The sequence below is a fragment of the Heterodontus francisci genome, chromosome 23 (assembly GCF_036365525.1).
Source record: "Heterodontus francisci isolate sHetFra1 chromosome 23, sHetFra1.hap1, whole genome shotgun sequence".
NCBI classification, from domain to species: domain Eukaryota; kingdom Metazoa; phylum Chordata; class Chondrichthyes; order Heterodontiformes; family Heterodontidae; genus Heterodontus; species Heterodontus francisci.
Genome location: NC_090393.1, coordinates 29,495,034 through 29,520,146, shown reverse-complemented (window position 1 = coordinate 29,520,146; position 25,113 = coordinate 29,495,034). Strand labels below are relative to the sequence as shown.

At 42.4% G+C, this 25,113-nt stretch overlaps 1 protein-coding gene across 9 annotated transcripts in view; it reads right to left on the bottom strand.

Annotated features, from left to right (window-relative positions):
• The window catches only part of gal3st1a (galactose-3-O-sulfotransferase 1a), a 73,923-nt gene extending 49,051 nt beyond the window's left edge, over nt 1-24,872 (bottom strand). For 2 of the 9 annotated variants that reach the window (XM_068054927.1, XM_068054928.1), the window contains exons 1-2: nt 24,302-24,872; nt 21,313-21,394 (exon numbers count right to left, since the gene is read on the bottom strand). Coding sequence is in view for 8 of the 9 variants with exons in the window: in XM_068054928.1 (XP_067911029.1) it covers nt 21,313-21,315 (3 nt within the window). In the remaining variant the exon portion in view is untranslated. Of the gene's footprint in view, nt 1-18,341; nt 18,540-19,130; nt 19,350-19,670; nt 19,721-20,734; nt 20,982-21,312; nt 21,395-22,525; nt 22,602-24,301 lie in introns of those variants that run through there. The other 7 variants (XM_068054924.1, XM_068054923.1, XM_068054921.1 and 4 more) reach the window with 7 other exon arrangements.
• Between the last annotated feature and the right edge of the window lie 241 nt (nt 24,873-25,113).

The window sequence follows — 25,113 nt, the reverse complement described above, 5'->3', positions numbered from 1 at the left end:
CAATGACTGATACTGGGGTATAAAGACAGTGACTGATACTGGGGTATAAAGACAGTGACTGATACTGGGTATGAAGACAGTGACAGATACTGTGGTATAAAGACAGTGACTGATACTGGGTATAAAGACAGTGACTGATACTGGGTATGAAGACAGTGACTGAAACTGGGGTATAAGGACAGTGACTGAAACTGGGGTATGAAGACAGTGACAGTTACTGGGGTATAAAGACAAATACTGATACTGGGGTATAAAGACAGTGACTGATGATGGGTATAAAGACAATGACTGATACTGGGGGATAAAGATAGTGACTGATACTGGGTATGAAGACAGTGACTGATACTGGGGTATGAAGACGGTGACAGATACTGGGGTATAAAGACAGTGACTGATACTGGGTATGAAGACAGTGACTGATATTGGGGGATAAAGATAGTGACTGATACTGGGGTATGAAGACAGTGACTGATACTGGGGTATTAAGACAATGACTGATACTGGGGGATAAAGATAGTGACTGATACTGGGTATGAAGACAGTGACTGATACTGGGGTATAAAGACAGTGACTGATACTGGGGTATAAAGATAGTGACTGATACTGGGGTATTAAGACAATGACTGATACTGGGGGATAAAGATAGTGACTGATACTGGGTATGAAGACAGTGACTGATACTGGGGTATAAAGACAGTGACAGATACTGGGGTATAAAGACAGTGACTGATACTGGGGTATAAAGACAGTGACTGATACTGGGTATGAAGACAGTGACTGATACTGGGGTATAAAGACAGTGACTGATACTGGGTATGAAGACAGTGACTGATATTGGGGGATAAAGATAGTGACTGATACTGGGGTATGAAGACAGTGACTGATACTGGGGTATGAAGACGGTGACAGATACTGGGGTATTAAGACAATGACTGATACTGGGGGATAAAGATAGTGACTGATACTGGGGTATGAAGACGGTGACAGATACTGGGGTATTAAGACAATGACTGATACTGGGGGATAAAGATAGTGACTGATACTGGGGTATGAAGACGGTGACAGATACTGGGGTATTAAGACAATGACTGATACTGGGGGATAAAGATAGTGACTGATACTGGGGTATGAAGACGGTGACAGATACTGGGGTATAAAGACAGTGACTGATACTGGGGTATTAAGACAATGACTGATACTGGGGGATAAAGACAGTGACAGATACTGGGGTATAAAGACAGTGACTGATATTGGGGGATAAAGATAGTGACTGATACTGGGGTATGAAGACGGTGACAGATACTGGGGTATTAAGACAATGACTGATACTGGGTATGAAGACAGTGACTGATATTGGGGGATAAAGATAGTGACTGATACTGGGGTATGAAGACAGTGACAGATACTGGGGTATAAAGACAGTGACTGATACTGGGGTATAAAGACAGTGACTGATACTGGGTATGAAGACAGTGACTGATATTGGGGGATAAAGATAGTGACTGATACTGGGGTATGAAGACAGTGACAGATACTGGGGTATAAAGACAGTGACTGATACTGGGTATGAAGACAGTGACTGATATTGGGGGATAAAGATAGTGACTGATACTGGGGTATTAAGACAATGACTGATACTGGAGTATAAAGACAGTGACTGATACTGGGTATGAAGACAGTGACTGATATTGGGGGATAAAGATAGTGACTGATACTGGGGTATAAAGACAGTGACTGATATTGGGGGATAAAGATAGTGACTGATACTGGGGTATTAAGACAATGACTGATACTGGAGTATAAAGACAGTGACTGATACTGGAGTATAAAGACAATGACTGATACTGGGGTATAAAGACAGTGACAGATACTGGGTATGAAGACAGTGATAGGTACTGGGGTATAAAGACAATGACTGATACTGGGGTATGAAGACAGTGACAGATACTGGGGTATAAAGACAGTGACAGATACTGGGGTATTAAGACAGTGACAGATATTGGGGTATAAAGACAATGATTGATACTGGGGTACAAAGACAGTGACTGATACAGGGGTATAAAGTCAACGACTGATACTGGGGTATAAAGACAGTGATTGATACTGGGGTACAAAGACAGTGACTGATACTGGGGTATAAAGACAGTGACTGATACTGGGTATGAAGACAGTGACTGATACTGGGTATGAAGACAGTGACTGATATTGGGGTATAAAGACAGTGACAGATACTGGGGTATTAAGACAGTGACTGATATTGGGGGATAAAGATAGTGACTGATACTGGGGTATGAAGACAATGACTGATACTGGGGGATAAAGATAGTGACAGATACTGGGTATGAAGACAGTGACTGATATTGGGGTATAAAGACAGTGACTGATACTGGGTATGAAGACAGTGACTGATATTGGGGTATAAAGACAGTGACTGATACTGGGTATGAAGACAGTGACTGATATTGGGGTATAAAGACAATGATTGATACTGGGGGATAAAGACAGTGACAGATACTGGGGTATAAAGATAGTGACTGATACTGGGTATGAAGACAGTGACTGATATTGGGGTATAAAGACAATGATTGATACTGGGGGATAAAGACAGTGACAGATACTGGGGTATAAAGATAGTGACTGATACTGGGGTATAAAGACAATGACTGATACTGGGGTATAGAGACAGTGACAGATATTGGGGTATAAAGACAATGACTGATACTGGGGTATAGAGACAGTGACTGATATTGGGGTATAAAGACAATGATTGATACTGGGGGATAAAGACAGTGACAGATACTGGGGTATAAAGATAGTGACTGATACTGGGGTATAAAGACAATGACTGCTACTGGGGTATAGAGACAGTGACAGATATTGGGGTATAAAGACAGTGACTGATACTGGGGTATAAAGATAGTGACTGATACTGGGGTATGAAGACAATGACTGATACTGGGGTATAAAGACAATGACTGATACTGGGGTATAGAGACAGTGACAGATCTTGGGGTATAAAGACAGTGACTGATACTGGGGTATAAAGACAGTGACTGATACTGGGTATAAAGACAGTGACAGATACTGGGGTATAAAGACAGTGACAGATACTGGGGTATTAAGACAATGACTGATACTGGGGTATAAAGACAGTGACTGATACTGGGTAGGAAGACAGTGATAGGTACTGGGGTATAAAGACAATGACTGATACTGGGGTATAGAGACAGTGACAGATATTGGGGTATAAAGACAGTGACTGATACTGGGTATAAAGACAGTGACTGATACTGGGGTATAGAGACAGTGACAGATATTGGGGTATAAAGACAGTGACTGATACTGGGGTATAAAGATAGTGACTGATACTGGGGTATGAAGACAGTGACAGATACTGGGGTATAAAGACAATGACTGATACTGGGGTATAGAGACAGTGACAGATATTGGGGTATAAAGACAGTGACTGATACTGGGGTATAAAGACAGTGACTGATACTGGGTATAAAGACAGTGACAGATACTGGGGTATAAAGACAGTGACAGATACTGGGGTATTAAGACAATGACTGATACTGGGGTATAAAGACAGTGACTGATACTGGGTAGGAAGACAGTGATAGGTACTGGGGTATAAAGACAATGACTGATACTGGGGTATAGAGACAGTGACAGATATTGGGGTATAAAGACAGTGACTGATACTGGGTATAAAGACAGTGACTTTTATTGGATATAAAGACAATGATTGATACTGGGGTACAAAGATAGTGACTGATACTGGGGTATGAAGACAGTGACAGATACTGGGGTATAAAGACAGTGACAGATACTGGGGTATAAAGACAGTGACAGATACTGGGGTATTAAGACAATGACTGATACTGGGGTGCAAAGACAGTGACTGATACAGGGGGATAAAGATAGTGACTGATACTGGGGTATAAAGATAGTGACTGATACTGGGGTATAAAGACAGTGACTGATACTGGGTATAAAGACAGTGACTGATACTGGGGTATAAAGACAGTGACTTATGCTGGGGTATAAAGACAGTGACTGATACTGGGTATAAAGACAGTGACAGTTACTGGGGTATAAAGACAAATACTGATACTGGGGTATAAAGACAGTGACTGATACTGGGTATAAAGACAGTGACAGTTACTGGGGTATAAAGACAAATACTGATACTGGGGTATAAAGACAGTGACTGATACTGGGTATAAAGACAGTGACAGATACTGGGGTATAAAGACAGTGACAGATACTGGGGTATTAAGACAATGACTGATACTGGGGTATGAAGACAGTGACTGATACTGGGTATAAAGACAGTGACTGATACTGGGGTATAAAGACAGTGACTTATGCTGGGGTATAAAGACAGTGACTGATACTGGGTATAAAGACAGTGACAGTTACTGGGGTATAAAGACAAATACTGATACTGGGGTATAAAGACAGTGACTGATACTGGGGTATTAAGACAATGACTGATACTGGGGTATAAAGACAGTGACTGATACTGGGTATAAAGACAGTGACAGTTACTGGGGTATAAAGACAAATACTGAGACTGGGGTATAAAGACAGTGACTGATACTGGGTATAAAGAAAGTGACAGTTACTGGGGTATAAAGACAAATACTGATACTGGGGTATAAAGACAGTGACTGATACTGGGGTATAAAGACAGTGACTGATGCTGGGTATAAAGACAGTGACTGATACTGGGGTATGAAGACAGTGACAGTTACTGGGGTATAAAGACAAATACTGATACTGGGGTATAAAGACAATGACTGATACTGGGGTATAAGGACAGTGACTGATACTGGGGTATAAAGACAGTGACAGATAGTGGGTATAAAGACAGTGACTGATACAGGGGTATAACGACAGTGACTGATACTGTGGTATAAAGCCAGCGACTGATACTGGGGTATAAAGACAATGACTGATACTGGGGTATAAAGACAGTGACTGATACTGGGTATGAAGACAGTGACTGATATTGGGGGATAAAGATAGTGACTGATACTGGGGTATGAAGACGGTGACAGATACTGCGGTATTAAGACAATGACTGATACTGGAGTATAAAGACAGTGACTGATACTGGAGTATAAAGACAGTGACAGATACTGGGGGAGAAAGTCAGTGACAGATACTGGGGTATTAAGACAATGACTGATACTGGGGTATAAAGACAGTGACTGATACTGGGGTATGAAGACAGTGACAGATACTGGGGTATAAAGTCAGTGACAGATACTGGGGTATTAAGACAATGACTGATACTGGGGTATAAAGACAATGACTGATACTGGGGGATAAAGACAGTGACTGATACTGGGTATGAAGACAGTGACTGATATTGGGGTATAAAGTCAGTGACAGATACTGGGGTATTAAGACAATGACTGATACTGGGGTATAAAGACAGTGACTGATATTGGGGTATAAAGTCAGTGACAGATACTGGGGTATTAAGACAATGACTGATACTGGGGTATGAAGACAGTGACAGATACTGGGGTATAAAGTCAGTGACAGATACTGGGGTATTAAGACAATGACTGATACTGGGGTATAAAGACAGTGACTGATACTGGGGTATGAAGACAGTGACAGATACTGGGGTATAAAGTCAGTGACAGATACTGGGGTATTAAGACAATGACTGATACTGGGGTATAAAGACAGTGACTGATATTGGGGTATAAAGTCAGTGACAGATACTGGGGTATTAAGACAATGACTGATACTGGGGTATGAAGACAGTGACAGATACTGGGGTATAAAGTCAGTGACAGATACTGGGGTATTAAGACAATGACTGATACTGGGGTATAAAGACAGTGACTGATACTGGGGTATAAAGACAGTGACTGATACTGGGTATGAAGACAGTGACAGATACTGGGATATTAAGACAGTGACAGATATTGGGGTATAAAGACAATGATTGATACTGGTGTACAAAGACAGTGACTGATACTGGGGTATAAAGACAGTGACTGATACTGGGTATGAAGACAGTGACTGATACTGGGTATGAAGACAGTGACTGATATTGGGGTATAAAGACAGTGACAGATACTGGGTATGAAGACAGTGACTGATATTGGGGTATAAAGACAATGACTGATATTGGGGTATAAAGACAATGACTGATACTGGGGGATAAAGATAGTGACTGATACTGGGGTATGAAGACGGTGACAGATACTGGGGTATAAAGACAGTGACTGATACTGGGGTATAAAGACAGTGACTGATACTGGGGTATAGAGACAGTGACAGATATTGGGGTATAAAGACAGTGACTGATACTGGGGTATAAAGACAGTGACTGATACTGGGGTATAAAGACAGTGACTGATACTGGGGTATAAAGACAATGACTGATACTGGGGTATAAAGATAGTGACTGATACTGGGGTATGAAGACAGTGACAGATACTGGGGTATAAAGACAATGACTGATACTGGGGTATAGAGACAGTGACAGATATTGGGGTATAAATACAGTGACTGATACTGGGGTATAAAGACAGTGACTGATACTGGGGTATAAAGACAGTGACTGATACTGGGTATAAAGACAGTGACTTTTATTGGATATAAAGACAATGATTGATACTGGGGTACAAAGACAGTGACTGATACTGGGGTATGAAGACAGTGACAGATACTGGGGTATAAAGACAGTGACAGATACTGGGTATAAAGACAGTGACTTTTATTGGATATAAAGACAATGATTGATACTGGGGTACAAAGACAGTGACTGATACTGGGGTATAAAGACAGTGACTGATACTGGGTATAAAGACAGTGACTTTTATTGGATATAAAGACAATGATTGATACTGGGGTACAAAGACAGTGACTGATACTGGGGTATGAAGACAGTGACAGATACTGGGGTATAAAGACAGTGACAGATACTGGGTATAAAGACAGTGACTGATACTGGGGTATAAAGACAGTGACAGATACTGGGTATAAAGACAGTGACAGATACTGGGGTATAAAGACAGTGACTGATACTGGAGTATAAAGACAGTGACAGATACTGGGGTATAAAGACAGTGACTGATACTGGAGTATAAAGAAAGTGACAGATACTGGGGTATAAAGACAGTGACAGATACTGGGGTATAAAGACAGTGACTGATACTGGAGTACAAAGAAAGTGCCAGATACTGGGGTATAAAGACAGTGACTGATACTGGAGTATAAAGACAGTTACTGATACTGGAGTACAAAGAAAGTGACAGATACTGGAGTATAAAGACAGTGACAGATACTGGGGTAGAAAGACAGTGACTGAACCTGGGGTATAAAGACAGTTACTGATACTGGGGTATAAAGACAGTTACTGATATTGGGGTATAAAGTCAGTGACAGATACTGGGGTATTAAGACAATGACTGATACTGGGGTATGAAGACAGTGACAGATACTGGGGTATAAAGTCAGTGACAGATACTGGGGTATTAAGACAATGACTGATACTGGGGTATAAAGACAGTGACTGATACTGGGGTATGAAGACAGTGACAGATACTGGGGTATAAAGTCAGTGACAGATACTGGGGTATTAAGACAATGACTGATACTGGGGTATAAAGACAGTGACTGATATTGGGGTATAAAGTCAGTGACAGATACTGGGGTATTAAGACAATGACTGATACTGGGGTATGAAGACAGTGACAGATACTGGGGTATAAAGTCAGTGACAGATACTGGGGTATTAAGACAATGACTGATACTGGGGTATAAAGACAGTGACTGATACTGGGGTATAAAGACAGTGACTGATACTGGGTATGAAGACAGTGACAGATACTGGGATATTAAGACAGTGACAGATATTGGGGTATAAAGACAATGATTGATACTGGTGTACAAAGACAGTGACTGATACTGGGGTATAAAGACAGTGACTGATACTGGGTATGAAGACAGTGACTGATACTGGGTATGAAGACAGTGACTGATATTGGGGTATAAAGACAGTGACAGATACTGGGTATGAAGACAGTGACTGATATTGGGGTATAAAGACAATGACTGATATTGGGGTATAAAGACAATGACTGATACTGGGGGATAAAGATAGTGACTGATACTGGGGTATGAAGACGGTGACAGATACTGGGGTATAAAGACAGTGACTGATACTGGGGTATAAAGACAGTGACTGATACTGGGGTATAGAGACAGTGACAGATATTGGGGTATAAAGACAGTGACTGATACTGGGGTATAAAGACAGTGACTGATACTGGGGTATAAAGACAGTGACTGATACTGGGGTATAAAGACAATGACTGATACTGGGGTATAAAGATAGTGACTGATACTGGGGTATGAAGACAGTGACAGATACTGGGGTATAAAGACAATGACTGATACTGGGGTATAGAGACAGTGACAGATATTGGGGTATAAATACAGTGACTGATACTGGGGTATAAAGACAGTGACTGATACTGGGGTATAAAGACAGTGACTGATACTGGGTATAAAGACAGTGACTTTTATTGGATATAAAGACAATGATTGATACTGGGGTACAAAGACAGTGACTGATACTGGGGTATGAAGACAGTGACAGATACTGGGGTATAAAGACAGTGACAGATACTGGGTATAAAGACAGTGACTTTTATTGGATATAAAGACAATGATTGATACTGGGGTACAAAGACAGTGACTGATACTGGGGTATAAAGACAGTGACTGATACTGGGTATAAAGACAGTGACTTTTATTGGATATAAAGACAATGATTGATACTGGGGTACAAAGACAGTGACTGATACTGGGGTATGAAGACAGTGACAGATACTGGGGTATAAAGACAGTGACAGATACTGGGTATAAAGACAGTGACTGATACTGGGGTATAAAGACAGTGACAGATACTGGGTATAAAGACAGTGACAGATACTGGGGTATAAAGACAGTGACTGATACTGGAGTATAAAGACAGTGACAGATACTGGGGTATAAAGACAGTGACTGATACTGGAGTATAAAGAAAGTGACAGATACTGGGGTATAAAGACAGTGACAGATACTGGGGTATAAAGACAGTGACTGATACTGGAGTACAAAGAAAGTGCCAGATACTGGGGTATAAAGACAGTGACTGATACTGGAGTATAAAGACAGTTACTGATACTGGAGTACAAAGAAAGTGACAGATACTGGAGTATAAAGACAGTGACAGATACTGGGGTAGAAAGACAGTGACTGAACCTGGGGTATAAAGACAGTTACTGATACTGGGGTATAAAGACAGTTACTGATACTGGGGTATAAAGACAGTGACAGATTTGGGGTATGAAGACATTGACTGATACAGGGGTATAACGACAGCGACTGATACTGGGTATAAAGACAGTGACTGATATTGGGGTATAAAGACAGTGACTGATACTGAGGTATGAAGACAGTGACTGATACTGGGGTATGAAGACAGTGACAGTTACTGGGGTATAAAGACAAATACTGATACTGGGGTATAAAGACAGTGACTGATACTGGGGTATAAAGACAGTGACTGATGCTGGGTATAAAGACAGTGACTGATGCAGGGTATAAAGACAGTGACTGATACTGAGGTATGAAGACAGTGACTGATACTGGGGTATGAAGACAGTGACAGTTACTGGGGTATTAAGACAGTGACTGATACTGGAGTATAAAGACAGTGACAGATACTGGGGTATGAAGACAGTGACAGATACTGGAGTATAAAGACAGTGACAGATACTGGGGTAGAAAGACAGTGACTGAACCTGGGGTATAAAGACAGTTACTGATACTGGGGTATAAAGACAGTGACTGATGCTGGGTATAAAGACAGTGACAGATTTGGGGTATGAAGACAGTGACTGATACAGGGGTATAAAGACAGCGACTGATACTGGGTATAAAGGCAGTGACTGATACAGGGGTATAAAGACAGCGACTGATACTGGGTATAAAGGCAGTGACTGATACAGGGGTATACCGACAGTGACAGATACTGCGGGATAAAGACAGTGACTGATACTGGGGTATAAAGACAGTGACTGATGCTGGGTATAAAGACAGTGACTGATACTGGGGTATGAAGACAGTGACAGATACTGGGGTATAAAGACAGTGACTGATGATGGGTATAAAGACAATGACTGATACTGGGGCATAAGGACAGTGACTGATACTGGGGTATAAAGACAGTGACAGATAGTGGGGTATTAAGACAGCGACTGATACTGGGTATAAAGACAGTGACAGATAGTGGGGTATAAAGACAGTGACTGATACTGGGTAGAAAGACAGTGACTGATACTGGGGTATAAAGACAGTGACAGATACTGGGGTATAAAGACAGTGACTGATACTGGGGTATAAAGACAGTGACTGATACTGCGGTATAAAGACAGTGACAGATACTGGGGTATAAAGACAGTGACTGATACTGCGGTATAAAGACAGTGACAGATACTGGGGTATAAAGACAATGACTGATACTGGGGTATAAAGCCAGCGACTGATACTGGGGTATAAAGACAGTGACTGATACTGGGTAGAAAGACAGTGACTGATACTGGGGTATAAAGACAGTGACAGATACTGGGGTATAAAGACAGTGACTGATACTGCGGTATAAAGACAGTGACAGATACTGGGGTATAAAGACAGTGACAGATACTGGGTATAAAGACAGTGACTGATACTGGGGTATAAAGACAGTGACTGATACTGGGTATAAAGTCAGTGACAGATACTGGGGTATGAAGACAATGACAGATACTGGGGTAAAAAGACAGTGAATGATACTGGGTGTAAAGACAGTGACTGATACTGGGTGTAAAGACAGTGACTGATACAGGGGTATAACGACAGCGACAGATACTGGGGTATTAAGACAGTGACAGATAGTGGGGTACAAAGACAATGACTGATACTGGGGTATAAAGCCAGCGACTGATACTGGGGTATAAAGACAGTGACTGATACTGGGGTATAAAGACAGTGACTGATACTGGGTGTAAAGACAGTGACTGATACTGGGGTATAAAGACAGTGACTGATACTGGGTATAACGACAGTGACTGATACTGGGTATAAAGACAGTGACTGATACTGGGGTATAAAGACAGTGACTGATACTGGGTATAAAGACAGTGACTGATACTGGGGTATTAAGACAGTGACAGATACTGGGGTATTAAGACAGTGACAGATACTGGGGTAAAAAGACAGTGAATGATACTGGGTGTAAAGACAGTGACTGATACTGGGTATAAAGACAGTGACTGATACAGGGGTATAACGACAGCGACAGATACTGGGGTATTAAGACAGTGACAGATACTGGGGTAGAAAGACAGTGACTGAACCTGGGGTATAAAGACAGTGACTGATACTGGGTTATGAAGACAGTGACTGATACTGCGTATAAAGACAGTGACAGATTTGGGGTATAAAGACAGTGACAGATACTGGGGTATAAAGACAGTGACTGATACTGGTGTATAAAGACAGTGACTGATACTGGGTATGAAGACAGTGATAGGTACTGGGGTATAAAGACAATGACTGATACTGGGGTATAGAGACAGTGACTGATATTGGATATAAAGACAATGATTGATACTGGGGTACAAAGTCAGTGACTGATACAGGGGTATAAAGACAACGACTGATATTGGGGTATAAAGACAATGACTGATACTGGGTATGAAGACAGTGACAGATACTGGGGTATAAAGACAGTGACAGATACTAGGGTATAAAGACAGTGACTGATACTGGGGTATAAAGACAATGACTGATACTGGGTATGAAGACAGTGACAGATACTGGGGTATAAAGACAGTGACAGATACTAGGGTATAAAGACAGTGACAGATACTGGGGTATAAAGACAGTGACAGATACTGGGTATAAAGACAGTGACAGATACTGGGTATAAAGACAGTGACTGATACTGGGTATAAAGACAGTGACAGATACTGGGTATAAAGACAGTGACTGATACTGGGTATAAAGACAGTGACTGATACTGGGTATAAAGACAGTGACTGATACTGGGGTATAAAGACAGTGACAGATACTGGGGTATAAAGACAGTGACAGATACTGGGTATAAAGACAGTGACTGATACTGGGTATGAAGACAGTGACTGATACTGGGTATAAAGACAGTGACTGATACTGGGGTATAAAGACAGTGACAGATACTGGGGTATAAAGACAGTGACTGATACTGGGTATAAAGACAGTGACTGATACTGGGTATAAAGACAGTGACTGATACTGGCGTATAAAGACAGTGACAGATACTGGGGTATAAAGACAGTGACAGATACTGGGCATAAAGACAGTGACTGATACTGGGTATAAAGACAGTGACAGATACTGGGTATAAAGACAGTGACTGATACTGGGTATAAAGACAGTGACAGATACTGGGGTATAAAGACAGTGACAGATACTGGGTATAAAGACAGTGACTGATACTGGGTATAAAGACAGTGACTGATACTGGGTATAAAGACAGTGACTGATACTGGGGTATAAAGACAGTGACAGATACTGGGGTATAAAGACAGTGACAGATACTGGGTATAAAGACAGTGACTGATACTGGGGTATAAAGACAGTGACAGATACTGGGGTATAAAGACAGTGACAGATACTGGGTATAAAGACAGTGACTGATACTGGGTATAAAGACAGTGACTGATACTGGGTATAAAGACAGTGACTGATACTGGGGTATAAAGACAGTGACAGATACTGGGGTATAAAGACAGTGACAGATACTGGGTATAAAGACAGTGACTGATACTGGGTATAAAGACAGTGACTGATACTGGGGTATAAAGACAGTGACTGATACTGGGGTATAAAGACAGTGACAGATACTGGGGTATAAAGACAGTGACAGATACTGGGTATAAAGACAGTGACTGATACTGGGTATAAAGACAGTGACTGATACTGGGGTATAAAGACAGTGACTGATACTGGGTATAAAGACAGTGACAGATACTGGGGTATTAAGACAGTGACAGATACTGGGGTAAAAAGACAGTGAATGATACTGGGTGTAAAGACAGTGACTGATACTGGGTATAAAGACAGTGACTGATACAGGGGTATAACAACAGCGACAGATACTGGGGTATTAAGACAGTGACAGATACTGGGGTAGAAAGACAGTGACAGCGACTGGGGTATAAATACAGTGACTGATACTGGGGTATAAAGACAGTGACTGATACTGCGTATAAAGACAGTGACAGATTTGGGGTATAAAGACAGTGACAGATACTGGAGTATAAAGACAGTGACAGATACTGGAGTATAAAGATAGTGACAGTTACTGGGGTATAAAGACAGTGACTGAATCTGGGGTATAAAGACAGTGACAGATTTGGGGTATAAAGACAGTGACGGCTACTGGGGTATAAAGACAGTGACAGATACTGGAGTATAAAGACAGTGACAGATACTGGGGTATAAAGACAGCGAATGATACTGGGTGTAAAGACAGTGACTGATACTGGGTATAAAGACAGTGACTGATACAGGGGTATAACGACAGCGACAGATACTGGGGTATTAAGACAGTGACAGATACTGGGGTAGAAAGACAGTGACTGAACCTGGGGTGTCAAGACAGTGACTGATACTGGGTTATGAAGACAGTGACAGCGACTGGGGTATAAATACAGTGACTGATACTGGGGTATAAAGACAGTGACTGATACTGGGTATAAAGACAGTGACTGAATCTGGGGTATAAAGACAGTGACAGATTTGGGGTATAAAGACAGTGACGGCTACTGGGGTATAAAGACAGTGACAGATACTGGAGTATAAAGACAGTGACTGATACTGGGGTATAAAGACAGTGACAGATTTTGGGTACAAAGACAGTGACAGATACTGGGGTATAAAGACAGTGACAGATACTGCAGGATAAAGACAGTGACAGATACTGGGGTATAAAGACAGTGACTGATACTGGGTATAAAGACAGTGACAGATTTGGGGTATAAAGACAGTGACAGATACTGGGGTATAAAGACAGTGATAGATACTGGAGTACAAAGACAGTGACAGATACTGGAGTATAAAGACAGTGACTGATACTGGGTATAAAGACAGTGACAGATACTGGAGTATAAAGACAGTGACTGATACTGGGTATAAAGACAGTGACAGATACTGCGGTATAAAGACAGTGACTGATACTGGGTATAAAGACAGTGACAGATACTGGAGTATAAAGACAGTGACTGATACTGGGTATAAAGACAGTGACAGATACTGGAGTATAAAGACAGTGACAGATACTGGAGTATAAAGACAGTGACAGATACTGGAGTATAAAGACAGTGACTGATACTGGGTATAAAGACAGTGACAGATACTGGAGTATAAAGACAGTGACTGATACTGGGTATAAAGACAGTGACAGATACTGGAGTATAAAGACAGTGACTGATACTGGGTATAAAGACAGTGACAGATACTGGGTATAAAGACAGTGACAGATACTGGAGTATAAAGACAGTGACTGATACTGGGTATAAAGACAGTGACAGATACTGCGGTATAAAGACAGTGACTGATACTGGGTATAAAGACAGTGACAGATACTAGAGTATAAAGACAGTGACTGATACTGGGTATAAAGACAGTGACAGATACTGCGGTATAAAGACAGTGACTGATACTGGGTATAAAGACAGTGACAGATTTGGAGTATAAAGACAGTGACAGATACTGGGTTATAAAGACAGTGACTGATACTGGGTATAAAGACAGTGACAGATTTGGGGTATAACGACAGTGACAGATACTGCGGTATAAAGACCGTGAAAGATACTGGAGTATAAAGACAGTGCCGGATACTGGGGTATAAAGACAGTGACTGATACTGGGTATAAAGACAGTGACAGATACTGGGGTAAAAAGACAGTGAATGATACTGGGTGTAAAGACAGTGACTGATACTGGGTATAAAGACAGTGACTGATACAGGGGTATAACGACAGCGACAGATACTGGGGTATTAAGACAGTGACAGATACTGGGGTAGAAAGACAGTGACTGAACCTGGGGTGTCAAGACAGTGACTGATACTGGGTTATGAAGACAGTGACAGCGACTGGGGTATAAATACAGTGACTGATACTGGGGTATAAAGACAGTGACTGATACTGCGTATAAAGACAGTGACAGATTTGGGGTATAAAGACAGTGACTGAATCTGGGGTACAAAGACAGTGACAGATTTGGGGTATAAAGACAGTGACGGCTACTGGGGTATAAAGACAGTGACAGATACTGGAGTATAAAGACAGTGACAGATACTGGGGTATAAAGACAGTGACAGATTTGGGGTACAAAGACAGTGACAGATACTGGGGTATAAAGACAGTGACAGATACTGCAGGATAAAGACAGTGACAGATACTGGGGTATAAAGACAGTGACTGATACTGGGTATAAAGACAGTGACAGATTTGGGGTATAAAGACAGTGACAGATACTGGGGTATAAAGACAGTGATAGATACTGGAGTACAAAGACAGTGACTTACACTGGGTATAAAGACAGTGACAGATACTGGAGTATAAAGACAGTGACAGATACTGGAGTATAAAGACAGTGACAGATACTGGAGTATAAAGACAGTGACAGATACTGGAGTATAAAGACAGTGACTGATACTGGGTATAAAGACAGTGACAGATACTGCGGTATAAAGACAGTGACTGATACTGGGTATAAAGACAGTGACAGATACTGGAGAAGAAAGACAGTGACTGATACTGCGTTATAAAGACAGTGACAGATACTGGGTATAAAGACAGTGACAGATTTGGGGTATAACGACAGTGACAGATACTGGGGTATAAAGACAGTGACTGATACTGGGTATAAAGACAGTGACAGATTTGGGGTATAACGACAGTGACAGATACTGGGGTATAAAGACAGTGACAGATACTGGGGTCTAAAGACAGTGACAGATACTGGAGTATAAAGACAGTGACGGATACTGGGGTATAAAGACAATGACTGATACTGGGTATAAAGACAGTGACAGATACTGGGGTATAAAGACAGTGACTGATACTGGGTATAAAGACAATGACTGATACTGAGGTATAAAGCCAGCGACTGATACTGGGGTATAAAGACAGTGACTGATACTGGGGTATAAAGATAGTGACTGATACTGGGTTTCTGTGGTGCAGTGGTTAGCACTACAGCTGCAGAACTCCAGCGACCTGGGTTCAATTCTGGGTACTGCCTGTCCGGAGTTTGCAAGTTCTGCCTGTGACTTTGTGGGTTTTCGCCAGGTGCTCCATTTCCTCCCACAGCCAAAGACTTGTAGGTTGATTGGTAAATTGGCCATTATAAGTTGCCCCTAGCATAGGTGTGGGGATGTGGTAGGAATATGGGATTAATGTAGGATTAGTATAAATGGGTGGTGGATGATCAGCACAGACTCAGTCGGCTGAAGCGCCTGTTTCAGTGCTGTATCTCTAAATAAAAATAAAGACAGTAGCAGATACTGGGTATCAAGACATTGACACAGCTGACCACGCCATTCTGCTCCAATGCCTCTCCTCTGTCATCCAACTGGGTGGGACTGACCTTCCTGGTTCCATTTTTATCTATCTAGTCGTAGACAGAGAATCACCTGTAATGGCTTCTTTGCCTGTTCCTGCACATTTACCTCTGCAATCCCCCCAAGGATCCCCTCTATTTCCCCCCTCCCATTTCTCATCTACATGCTGCCTCTGCAATATCATCCAAAAACATGTCAGCTTCTACATGTATGCTGATGACACCCAGCTCTACGTCACCACCACCTCTCTCGACCCCTCCATTATCTCTGATTTGTCACACTGCTTGTCCAACATTGAGTACTGGATGAGCAGAATTTTCCTCCAACTGAGTATTGATAAGACTGGCGTCACTGCCTTGGGTCTCTGCCACAAACTCCATTCCCTAGCCAATGACTCCATTCTCTCTCTGGCCATTGTCTGAGGCTGAACAAGACTCCTCGCAATCTTGCCATCCTATTTGACTGAGATGAGCTTCCGCCTGGATATTCGCTCCCTCACCAAAAATGCCTAATTTCACATCCATAACATCACCCATCTCTGACCCTGCCTCAGCTCATCTGGTGCTGTACCCTCATCCATGTCTTTGTTACTTCTAGACTTGACTATTCCAATGCTCTCCTGGCCGAACACCCATTTTCCACCCTCATTAAACTTGAGTTTATCCAAAAGCTCTGCTTGCAGCAAGTCCCATTCACTCATTACCCCTGTGCTCGCTGACCTACACTGGCTCCCGGTTTGGAAATGCCTTCATTTTAAAATTTTCATCCTTATTTTCAAATCCTTCCATGTCCTTGTTACTTCCTAACTCCATAATCTGCTTCAGCTCTAACAACTGTCTGAGATCTCTACACTCTTCCAATTCTGGTCTCTTGCGCATCCCGATTTTAATCACCCCAGCATTGGCAGCTGTGCCCTCAGCTGCCTCGGCGTTAAATTCTGGAATTCCCTCCCTAAACCTCACGGCCTCTCCATCTCTCTTTTTTCTTCTGAGTATTTCCAGCATTTTTAATTGTTATCTCCATATTAAATTTTGTTTGATAACACTCCTGTGAAAGTTCGTTTTTACTACGTTAAAGGCGCTATATAAATGCAACTCTGTGATTGTTGTGCAGCTCAATACCACACCACAAGGGCTCATTTGCCCACTGAATTTTCGGAGTGGTATCTTTGCACCAGGAATTGTGTACGGTGGTGAGTAGGTTGGCAAATTTTAATTTTATGAATGGAGTAGAATATGCTGGAATTTTTACCCAAACCTAAGTGTTAAAAATGCAGGTATATCTAACTACATTTTCCACTGACTACACAAATAAATGTGGCAGCAGAGGGCGCTTTCTGAGCATGTTCTTCAAGGTCAATATAAAATGAACATCCTCCCTGCAGAGACAGAGCGAACTTGGTATACAGTGGATGCTGGTAGACACCAATCTCACATAGAAAAATTAGTATTGAGATTTATATTGTGCAAATAAAGTCACGGTGGCAGACTCACTTTGTTCAAAGAGGAAATGAATGATCCTGTGCTGCACATCACCCAGAAACTTTTGTTACATTCATTGAATAAGCGAACGCACTATTCGCGTGTTACTACAACAGTACACTTCAAACTGCAGTCACATCATAAGCAATCTGTCTGAAGTTAAGACAAATGTTAGAAAGACTTACTCCTGCAGGCTGAACTGGCGAGGAGGCGCTGCATACGAGTAGAGTAAGATCATGCAGGTTGTCAGCAGAGTCCCCAGGACAAGCCCCTTGCACATTGACTTCCATTGCTTCACCTGCTTCACCATGACCTGGAGTCGTCCTTTGCCTGACTGATGAAAAGAGGACAGCCCAAAGGTCAGCTTCTTAGAAGCGATGCAGCTGAAACGGAGCAGCGAGATTGACGAGCCTGCATTTGGCTTCTTTAACCGCCGGCGTCCCATCGCGACCTCTCCCCCGCTTTAGAAGATCCCCCTCCCTCCCCCTGTGCAGCCCCGGACCCTGGCGTCACAAAGGCAGAGGGCTCGGGGATCGGTGAGAGCACAAAGCTCCCACTCCGAGTGCCTGCGCTCAGGTGGCCGCCTCTAATTGTTTAGTTCCCAGTGAGCGGGCTGCTGCCCCAGGTAGACACAGCGAGACTGACTCACTGGAGAATCACATCTCGGCGCCTTACACTTTCTGCTCCAGTGATTCCAAATCGCAATGTTTCAATAGCAGCTCAGAAATGAAACGATCGGGACGCGTGTCCCCCATAGTGGAGAAATGAGGGAGGAATGCTGCGGCTCTGAGTGTGAGGTGCTCTGACCCAGGAAAGACTCCCTTCCAAGCATTTTTTTTTTGAAATCCCTTAAACAATTGACTTTAACTGAAAGCCATCAGGTTTCCCGGCAAGAAGCAACTCTCACACAAAGGCAAAATACTGTGGGATGCCGGAAATCTGAAATAAGATCAGAAAATGCTGCTAATACTCACCGGGTCTTTCTGACGCAAGGCCATTTATTTACCTGCCTGAAAGTTTAACACTTGTTTCTTTCTACACAAATACTGCCTGACCGGCTGAGTACTTCCAGCATTTTCTGCTTTATGTAAGATGTAACTCTTTGTCCCCGGACTATTTGATCTGGAGGCCAAGTACCAGAGAGGAAAAACCTTGCTCCATTATTCAGCCGGCTTGTATTTATTGTTGGAATCACTCAGCAGGTCTGGCAGCATCTGTGGAAAGAGAAGCAGAGTTAACGTTTCCACTGACCCGAAACGCTAACTCTGCTTCTCTTTCCACAGATGCTGCCAGACCTGCTGAGTGGTTCCAGCATTTCTTGTTTTTGTTTCAGATTTCCAGCATCCGCAGTATTTTGCTTTTATATTATTGTATTTATTGTTATTTGATCGTATTTTTGGCGCTCGTTGTTTAATGTGAACCGGAGTCACAAACCAAACAACGTTTTTATTTTATATATATTCTTTTTAAATTTTATTTATTATTTTTTAACCATATGCTAGTCTTAAACTTACTTTTCATGATTTTGCTTTTGTGCAGAGCTGTTCATTACTTTGCCATTAGCACTCTCTCTGGACTCCTGCTTTGTCTCACTACAACTATTTAGCACTGATTTGCATTCTGTTCCATGACACCTCTGTCATTTAATCTCTCCCCACTCCGTCCTATCACAGTTCTTCTCCCCCCTCCCTCCCTTTTCACTTGCTCAAAGACTGTTACATTTCTAACTTTTGCCAGTTCTGATGAGGGGTCACAGACCTGAAATGTTAACTCTGTTTCTCTCTCCACAGATGCTGCCAGTCTTGCTGAGTATTTCCAGCACTTTCTGTTCTCATTTCAACTGGAAAGGTACACCTGTCCCGAGCTAGGAAAATAAACCCCCAAATATATCCCGATCGTCAATCTTTAATAAGGCGTCCTGATCTGACCACTATAATACAGCCCCAAAAATAGGTGGAAAGTAAACATTAAACTCAGGCTGAAAATTGGTGCTTTAAAAAAAAATCATAAAATTGTAACCAGCAGGAATATAAATATTCTGCAGCTTGTTTTTAGACCGTCACAGTATAAACTTGCCACACATTGCGCCTTTTTTTGAAGCTGTAATGCTTGGTTCCAGTTTAGCAAATGAAGATGGGATTAGTTTTGCCTCAGAAGCGGCTTTACACAGAAATGTCCAAATGCAGCACAGTAAAGCAGCTGGGCAGCTTCATTGCGGCTACACTGAGGACTTGATCGGTCAAGCCGGTGTTTGATCCCAGCCAGGCGAGCAGTTGGAATACTGGAATACTACGGTTTGCCTCAGAGCCTCTCTCCTCACCCCCAACCCCCGCCCACCCCATTGGGGGGGGGGGGGGGAACATTCGTGCCATCCTTGTGCAGAACCTAAAGACGATGCAGTGAGCCTTTCTGGAAATGTATGTGTCTATGTACCCACATGTCCTGTAAGGCTGCTAATCCTCCCTTGCCCCATCCCACACATTCACACATATTGAACAACCCCCCTCTACCCCTACACACAGACAGACATACACACACACACATATTGAACAACCTGCTTGAGATAAGTGTTACTTACAGGATCAGCAGAATACTAGGACAGTTATTGGACAATTATCACTGCAAACCATTGAAGTCAGTGTAGGAAATTCAGAGCCAGCCTTGTAATTCACAGACACGGTCGACGAAAGGGACATTTGTAGATCATCCGAAGGGTACAGGTATAGACAAACAGTTTCACAGTTACAACGACTCTCCAGTGTATTCGATCCGCAGAAATATTGCCCGGGGCAAACCTGCTACAGGTTGCCAGACATAACAACCATCTGTAATCAAGTCAGTCAGTTTAAAAATGATCTTGAATTAATCTTTGTTTTCCTCCTCTCAGCTCACTGAGAGGCACGTTTAGCATTCTCACTACTAAAGTGGTTTGACAAATCATTGATTTGTGGGCATTTTGTCCTTAATCTTCAGCATTGAAATAAAACATGCTGTCATACCCGTTTTCCAAATGGTTTCGTATTTTAAAAGCCGGTTTGAGTATTCAGAATGCAAAAATTCATAAGAAATAAAATGATTATTGAAAATGGAACATCCGATGCAAGCTGTGAAATCACAAAGGATGTGCGGCTGTGTAAAGTGACAGGATTTTCTTACCATGAATAGTGATCACAGCGTGAACATCCGAGACATGTCCTCACGCCGACTCCCGGGGTCTGGCATCCAATTCCGCCTCGGTCTTGGAAAAGAAACAGAGTAACAAGAGAATTAACTGTGACCCAGGCAGATCTTTGCAACGGGAGAAGCAACACGGACTTTCCTGGAGAGCCATGGCCCTATCAATTATACATGCTGCCGTGTAAATGGAAACCTTTTAGATTACACATAACCCCCAAGTGTTAAAGAGAAACTGAAGTTATGAGTACACGTAAACAAGGCTGCAAGACGGCAGAAAGGCCTAAGTCCTAATTCCCATGACCAGAAACTACTACAACCCCTTTATCTGTCTGCAATTGTTACTGATACAGACATCTCCTCTCGGCCAAACTACACCAAGTGGAGGACACGCAGCGCATAACTAACTGATAATGATTTGGGAGGAAAGCAGACATCTAAACTATTAAATAGCATGAAACGAAACAAGATATGCCTGAGTTTAATTTCAATTCTTAATTGTGTTTGGTGCATTCTAATAATTGGCTGCTGCCTTTTGGTCCAGAATGAAAACAAAGTTACACAATGGAGATAGAATGGAGAAGATCAATAATGATCATTGAGTGTAAACTGGGTGTGATAGATGGGGCAGCCCGAACTACTGGAGCTGTGTGGATATTATATGGCCTTCAGTCCATTGTCTTTGGCCTAACAGAATATAACAGGAGTTAGCACCGCAGCCTCACAGCTCCAGCGACCTGGGTTCAATTCCAGGTACTGCCTGTGTGGAGTTTGCAAGTTCTCCCTGTGTCTGCGTGGGTTTTCTCCGGGTGCTCCGGTTTCCTCCCACAGCCAGAAGACTTGCAGGTTGGTAGGTAAATTGGCCATTATAAATTGTCCCTAGTATAGGTAGGTGGTAGGGAAATATATAGGGACAGGTGGGGATGTGGTAGGAATATGGGATTAGTGTAGGATTAGTATAAATGGGTGGTTGATGGTCGGCACAGACTCAGTGGGCCGAAGGGCCTGTTTCAGTGCTGTATCTCTAAACTAAAATAGCAGGGGATTTATTGCTGCATTTTCTGGCTGAGATACGCTATAAAATATACCGGCTAATTATTCCGTCTTTCTGTGTGAGACGCCAGAAATCTCGGGATGAGCCAGAGTGGGTAAAATCCCCCTTTGTTCCCCCAGCAAATCTGGCTTAAAAACTCACCTATTCCTACAAGAGCTCAATGCTAAACTATCTGCTTTCCGAATAAAATCTAAATCGCTTAGATTGTTAAGTGGCACGGGGAAGGACAAGAATTCCCCAATACATAAAAGAAAGGCTGCTAGTTGGAGACAGTGTTATGGGTGTGTGTTTAGAATTCACAAAAAGCAGAAACTATCGGTCTGGCAGCATCTGTGGAGAGAACAGGCAATTTAAGGTCCGGGGTGGGAGTGGTCAGTGAAACCTTTCTTCAAACTCCATTCTGACCAAGGGTCGACACCTGAAGCATTAACCTGCCCTTTCTATCCGCCCGATAAGCATTTTCGGTTTTTGTTTCCGCTTTGCAGCAACCACGGGTAGATTTTGTGCTAATGTTGATGTGTGTTTGGACCCAACTCAGTTCAGGAATTACTCGCAACTGATGTGTGAAATATATCGTTCCCAGAGAATAAAGGAACACAAGCGTCGACAGAGGACTAAGGAGATGTTTCCGTGGAATGAAAGCCAAGGCATGAGATCCCAGTCACTGCATCTGCTCTTTCGCCTTCAGAACAGGCTGCTGATTTCATCACAGCCTCCCCTGCAGAGAATGAGCCGAGACGTCTCCAAAATCACCACAGCTTCATCCGCTCAACCTGAGCAGAAAATCACAGAATTGTGTCAGTGCAGAAGGAGGCCATTCGGCCCATCGTGTCTGCACTGGCTCTCCGAAAGAGCAACTCCCTCAGTTCCATTCCCCAAAGGCAGGAGGACAAACTAAGGACCAGAAAAGATCCTTCAGACTATTAAAAATTCACACTTGGGTCTCGCATACTCGTCAGAATCCAGCCTACATTTTCAACATCCCCTTTGTCTCTATCAGATGATTCCCAACATTTTTCAATATTAATGGAAGGATTCCTTGCTAACATCCCTTTTCAAGATACTTTTCACTCATTTGAAATTATTCATCTGGCCCCACTTTCCTGTCTTAATGCCAAGTAATATTTCGCTTTGTTTATTCCATTTATTATTTTTATGCCTCTATGAAGGCGCCTTCTCTCCAGCATGTGGAGCTTAATCTTTTATTTCTACATGGGTTTTCCCCTTTTGCCCTTGGGATCAGTCTTGTTCTGTGCGCCCTACCTTCTCCAATATTTCTTCCCAAGCGGCACAGTGACCAGAATTAAACTGACTGTGGTCTGAACTGAACATTGCAAATCCCCAGCAGGACCGATGGAGAGGGATTTTAGGTTTAGATTTAGAGATACAGCACTGAAACAGGCCCTTCGGCCCACCGAGTCTGTGCTGACCATTAACCACCCATTTATACTAATCCTACACCAATCCCATATTCCTACCACATCCTCACCTGTCCCTATATTTCCCTACCACCTACCTATACTAGGGGCAATTTATAACTCCCAATTTACCTATCAACCTGCAAGTCCTTTTTTGGCTGATATCGCACTACTCGCGCTGTCTTCCCAGCATCTCATACACTTAAAAAAATGCATCCGCACAATGTGCGGGCATTCAAAGTTGCAATAAATTGTTATTTTAAATTTTTATTCGATGATTTGAAGTGATACAGTCTGTGCTTTGTAAGTTTTTATTTTTATTAATTTATCACCAGATGTTAAAGCATTGTGACTTTTAAGAAATACACCGATATTGCAACGACATTGAAGCATAACTTTAATGTGGACATTTGTAGTAATGTCCTGAATTAATCATTAATCTTCAGACAGCGGTCAAGGCGGGCAGAGCGGTGAGCGCCTTATCGTAACTAAAATTTACCTTGTGTTATCAATGGATTGTTGTAGTCAGGCTGTGGCTACTAATGCTTGGACCGGCTCGATGCTGTATTCTCCCAGTACTGCTGAAGCCTGGCACCCAGGGTGTGTTCTCCGCAGACCTCGATAACACCTTTACTGGCGAACAGCCCCGTCCCCACCCTGCAGCAACATCATCATCATCATTGTAGCTTTTAATAGCTCCTGAAATTGGAGCAGAACAGAAATAATTCAGCTGAAAAACTCGATCCAAAGTTCAATGACGATTGGTACAACATGTCACCAGTTCCGTGAGCTGATCCCTCGCCTGGTGCCAGTTACTGACTCATTGACAGACACAACCAACGTCAATCAATGAAGCTTTTTTTCTTCATCCAGAGGAAGGCTACGCTGAGTCCACTACGTGTAATCCCATTAATTTCTTATTGACTCTCAAATATCACTGGTGGCAGTTCGTTAGCTAAACTTAAAGCTGGTCCACGCGCGTTAAAATTTGGCGTGATTTCCGCCTGCTTGCCATTCGGGAAACTGCATGAAATTCCACAAATTGTACATGGATGTTCCACAAAGACCCAGCCCCCACCCGAAAGGACTTTTGAAATAGAGTGAAATAAATTTACATCATAAACCCATCTGGTACTGCGCCTAGGTCTAGTGGATGCGGGCATTGACTGCACAGTTGGAATGTTCCCTGTTGTCTTAAAGCATCGAATTAACTTTATCTTTCCAGTTGAGTTGGTTAAGGAGAACAGGAGAGACAGAAACACCTGCAAAATCGGATCACTACTAATATAATATATACTAATAAATAATATA